At 43.7% G+C, this 5,280-nt stretch overlaps 1 protein-coding gene across 1 annotated transcript; it reads right to left on the bottom strand.

Annotated features, from left to right (window-relative positions):
- Positions 1-361: 361 nt before the first annotated feature.
- On the bottom strand, positions 362-3,078 carry LOC118625138 (serine protease 58-like). The gene is made up of 5 exons (XM_036253554.1): positions 3,021-3,078; positions 2,320-2,488; positions 1,637-1,890; positions 886-1,034; positions 362-511 (listed from the first exon to the last, which is right to left on the bottom strand). The coding sequence occupies exons 1-5, from the start codon at positions 3,076-3,078 to the stop codon at positions 362-364; spliced, it is 780 nt and encodes a 259-aa protein (XP_036109447.1).
- Positions 3,079-5,280: the final 2,202 nt, after the last annotated feature.

Here is a 5,280-nt window from a genome sequence, read left to right as displayed (position 1 = left end):
CATAGAGGTGCTCACTTGTGGAATCTTACTGTCACATTCCTGAGGCCCGTATGTTCTGTAGGGGGTGGGGGTGGGGGAAACAGCTTCGAAAAGTCTGAGAAAACCATGGTAAGTAAGTCGGAAGTTGGAGGGGAGAAAGGGAAGAGTGAGAAGTTATCCCATTTATGAGAATATTATCCAGCTCAAGTCCTTTGATAATCATTCAAGCTGGGACTGAGAAAGGATAAGAGAAGTCAAGAGAACAAAAGGAACAGAAAACTTCTTACAGCCAAAGACTACTCCCATCTTGTTGTGAGGCTAGAGGGAAAGGTCAAGGATGGCCGACCAAGTTCCAAGGCCTCTGGGAGAGGGAATAAAGAGTTCAGCTGGTATGGATGACTCTGAGAATCCAATCTGTATAGCGGGAAACCTTGGTATAGAAGCCAATATCACCTCTCAGAATACACCCATCTGTCCAGGAGAGGATCCCATGGAGCTGATTTTGGCACAGGATTGGGGCAGCAGCTACTTCCTGTTAGAAGAGGAGAGATGGGTCAGGCAGAATAGCCAAAACAAAGATTATCTAGTACAAAGTTCCAATCCGAGGGGCCCAGAACAGAAAGAATTAGGTAACAAGGACTGGGAGGAGTGTGTGGTGGCCATCTTGGGCCCATCCCACCCCTCTCTCTGGGCCATAAAGAAATGAGAACACTCTGTGATGCTTCCACCCAGACATGTAAGTTCTTTCATGATTGGAAGGAGGACACTTATCCCTTCCTTGACCCCATGTACCTTGATCTCTTCTTGGATGTAGAGACAAGAAATTGGATTGGGTTATGGGAGATATGTAGACCCTAAAACAGTGCCTCAGACAAAACTTAGGAGGGACAGAGGGAAAAGGGTTACCTGACATGAATGAGTATCCTCCAGAGTTGATCCCGCACAGAACATGTTCTCTGTGACTTGAACAGGAATTTTCCTTAGCGGGGACTCTTGGCAATATTCATCAAGGAACCAAAAGACAGTCTGGTTTATCTGGATATCAGGTTCTGTGTCTGAGCACACACATGCACACACACGCACACACACAGAGAGACTTTATTTCTGTTTGATTCTTCACATATTCATTTCCTTTTCTTCTCTCCTTCCCTCCCTCTTCTCTGTTATTAACCTCTCTATTATTCAGTAAAAGGAAAAGCCAAAATGAAAAAAAAAAAAAACAGAGAAGAAAACAGATAATAAAACAAGAAAACCCAGGTCTGATTCCAGTATTGTAAACTCCATGCCTTGGGTTTGCACATCCATGCTTTAAAAAAATTTAAATGTGTGAATGTTTGTAAGTTTCTAATAAATGCCACACTCAGCATTTATTGGTGACATTGCCCTCCAATCTCTTCCTCACCCAGAACCCTTTTACCTTCACCTGGGTGGTGAATGAGGCAAGAACACTAGATTCCAGAAACCTCCAGCCATAAATAGCTATGTTAACCCTGGGGATATCATTTCAACAATTTGGACCTCAACTGTCACATTAATAAAATCAGAGGTTAAAATATGTAAGTTCTCAGGCCCCATCAAGATCTCATGAAAATTATATGACAATCCTCATTGACTGGTTACTCAAGGAACACTAGGGTCTGTCTTGAGGGTCACTCACAGAAATGTTCCAATTCCCAGCCCCATCCAGAAACAGTGCATACGCCTCCTCTTCTGTCATCTGTAGCATTGGGCAGACCAACCAGCTTCACAATATTGAGATTTAGAGGATGAGGCAGCTTGATGAGCATGAGGTCATGCTCAGAAGAATCCCAGGTAAAATTTGGGTGTTGGACAGTAAGCAGGGGTCTTAAGTTTTTATGTTTCTCATCTAGGAAAACCTTGTTTGAAGTAGCAATGCGTGCCTCAAGAAATCTGGAACAGGCCATGAAAGATTAGTAGAGAAAGGAAACATTATTTTATTGTTCATCTTGCACCCTTTCTCCCCCTAACTTACTTTGTGACTTGGCATGAGTTCTGTAAGTTGCCAAGACCCCTGTCTCCTTGTTTGGAAAATGAGCAATTTCCATTGTAGTTTCATAATTCTTTGATTTGCACCACCCTGTTGGTTCATCCCTTGGTCCTTGGCTTCCCCAGTTTCCTCTGTCTACGTCATCCCATTCAAGAACCTAACTCATAACCACATAAATCTATTTCCCGCCTCCTTCCAACCACTTTTCAGGTTTGAGAGTCCCTTCATCTCTTAAGGGCTGGGCCTCAGTCCCCCCAACTCCCACCCACACCCTGAGCAATCCAGTGACTAACGAGGAAAACCCCTCTCTCCCTAGAACCCCCATCACTCACGGTAAGAAGCAGTGGGCTGCAGTGAGAGCCCATTGTTCATGGATCAGGGTCCCCAAACAAAGCTTATATTCTGAATTCAAGAAAATCAAAAAGGTTGGTGCACTTTCAATGTTCATCTGATTGAATTGCTGAACTATTTTTTCTTGTGCTGTTATTGCTGTTGTTACTGCTTCTAGATGGGAGAAAGAAGGAGAGAATCTTAGAGATAGGGGCAAACATTCCAGAGGACAGATCTGAGACACTTTATGTAGAATTGCTTTGAAATTATCAATGTGTTATTGATGTTTAAGGTATTATTGAACCACTTCATGATCCTTCTGTTAATTTTCCGAGTTCCCTCCGTATTTGTGTCCTTCCTCCTACTCAGTGCTCTTCTCCTTCCTGCCTTCCTCTTGATTCTTTTTTTTTTCAAGCTTTCTTCTTAGCTATACATCAAAATCACACTCTTTTGCCAACACCTACCATCCATTGTATCAAACCTCATTATCTCAGTTCAAGTCTGTTGTATCCGGGAGCCAGAGGGAAATCAGTGGGCTCTAGATATCTCTGATGTTCTAGAAAATTGCCAATCATTGGGGTCCTGAATCCTTTTTTCTTCTAACTGATGACCTCTCCACCCCTCTTATCTAAACCCATTTCTTCCAGTTTTCTCCTATATGACATTTTCAGAATTTTAAGCCAAAATAGGAACCTGCACTCACCAGTCACTGTCAGAAAGGTGACGACTAGAAAGAGGTAGTTCGTATCTTTGGTCTCCATACCCTCTTCCAGTGAGAAGACCTGAGAAGGGAGTGAACTGATCAACCAGCTTGACCAACTGGAAGCTTTGCAAAGAGAGAAATTACAAGGAAGGTGGGGGAGGCTCAAGGGAGCAAGGTGCTCTTAACTGAGGGAAGAAAGGCATCAGAGGGAGGAAAGACCGCCAGACTGTGTCTCTGTAGAGTATCTTCCCTCCTACTGTAGTCTGGAAAATTTCTCCAAGGTGAGATTCTTGACCCCTCCCCTCAGAGGGATATATTATAAGCCAAGAGTTTTTCTCTCCATTATAGCAAAGACAAATCTCCACTGGCCAACACTATCTGTCTTAATCCACTGTCTCTAGTATAATTCAGCCCCCTGGTTCCCTTAAATTTACTCACCTGCCCTCACTTAGTAAGGCTGATCGCCACCTCTCTGTCTGACATTTACCAGCCCTCAACTTGAAAATAAACTCCCTCCTCTATGAACTACAGACCCTCCCACCTAACACACTGAGCCCTGCCCTGTGTCACATTGACCTTTGCCCCATGTCACACTGGCTCTGTCCCCATGTCATCCTCTCCTCATGTCACACTGTCTTCATCTCATGTCATCCTCCCCCTACCCCTTAGATACCACTGACCTCTCCCTGAAATTTTGCAGAGCTAGTCAGTGATAAACAAGGTATACTGAGTATAGAGCTCCCTTGGGATGGAGTCAAAGGGATACTGAGTAGAATGTAGCAGTTGGCTTTTGCCACATAGAAAATTTCCTCACAATTTAGTGGCTTAAAATGGAATCAACTATTTGCTCACAATTCTGTGGATTGCCAATTTTGTATGGGCTCAGCTGGGCAGTTCTGCTCTTAGTTGGGCTCAGCCATGCATCTGTGGCCAGCTGGCAGTCAATGGTCTCACGAACATCTCTGGTGTTGGCTGGTTGTTGGCTAGAGTGATGAAGGTAAATGGGTTATGTGTCTTTATCACCATCCAATAGGCTAGCCAAGATCATTTACATGATGATAGTTGCAAGGTTCCCAAGATCGGCAAAATGTTAAGTCCCAATGCCCAAGCACACTTCAAGCATCTGCATATGTCACATTTGCTAATGTCTCATTGGCCAAATCAAGTTGTGTGGCTAACCCAGATTCACAGGATGGAAAAGAATCCACTTCTTGATGGGAACATGTGTAAAATAATATTGCAAGGGAACAAATGTAAGGAGAATAATCTTTGGCCATTTTATTGTGTAAATCTTCAAACATACAAAAATTTAAAAGCACCATACAATGAACACTGCCACACCCACCACCTATTTTCTTCAACTAACATTTTACTATATATGCCTGATCACATAGCTGTCCATCTACAGTTGTGGCTGTTAGTACAATCTACCACACAGGCAAACAACTCACCCTCTTATTGATCTCCTGCAATTTGGCTTCCTCTCCCACATCTCTAAGAGAACCTCTCTTTTCTCTATTTGTGGTTGTTTTTTTCTCAGCTGCCTTTCTCACCTTATAACTCCTGAGTTGCTGCAATAGCTTTCTTTGATAAGCTGTCTTTCTCTATCCAATTTGCCAAATTAAACTTGTTTCATTTGCTGTGCTCCTGGTTAAAAGCTTGCTGTGGTTGCTAGAGTCCATCACTTCATGTCTTATCTCCTTAGTAATCTGGTACTAATGATGCCTGACTGGGTAGAGATATGATACAGTGGGCAGAGTCAGAGTTCCGGGGCAATCTCAAAAGCAGCCTGTGTCTTGGGAGGTCTTTTGGTGTACTTGTCTCTCTTTGCCCAACTCTAATCCCTGTGTGTCCTAACCTCTTTTTGTAAATCGGCTGCAACCTTTGGCTTTTAGCCCTCCCCATAACACACAGCTGAGCATCTCCCATCACCCCATAGGCACCAACTTCTTCCCTGACTGAATACCTTCTTCTCCTGGGCTCCTTGTCAAAAGGCCCTCGACATCAATTTTTCAAAGGTCATCTGTGTTCCTGCTGGTGAGCAAGGACTGACTTTTCCCCCTATTACTTGGTCAAACAGTAGTCCTGGCTGTTTTAAACATATTCCTCTGATTGGCTGTGAATCTTTGGCTATACTACTTCCTGAGTTCATAGTCATAAGAAAGGATTCCCATCCACCCTCTGATCTAGCTCCACCCCTCACTACACACCAAGAAAGACCCTTCTCCTCTCCCCATCTGTGCCAATCCCTGTCTGGTAC

The sequence above is a fragment of the Molossus molossus genome, unplaced genomic scaffold (genome assembly GCF_014108415.1).
Source record: "Molossus molossus isolate mMolMol1 unplaced genomic scaffold, mMolMol1.p scaffold_m16_p_11, whole genome shotgun sequence".
In the NCBI taxonomy this organism is placed as follows: domain Eukaryota; kingdom Metazoa; phylum Chordata; class Mammalia; order Chiroptera; family Molossidae; genus Molossus; species Molossus molossus.
This window is presented reverse-complemented; position numbering and strand designations above follow the sequence as displayed.

Excerpts from the sequence above, each read along its gene's own strand:
- LOC118625138 (XM_036253554.1), bottom strand. The coding sequence starts at position 3,078 with ATGGAGACCAAAGATACGAACTACCTCTTTCTAGTCGTCACCTTTCTG. Across the intron at positions 2,489-3,020 it reads CACCTTTCTGACAGTGACTG|CAGTAACAACAGCAATAACA; the intron begins GTGAGTGCAGGT and ends CCCATCTAGAAG. Across the intron at positions 1,035-1,636 it reads CTGGGAATTGGAACATTTCT|ACACAGAACCTGATATCCAG; the intron begins GTGAGTGACCCT and ends GTGTGTGCTCAG.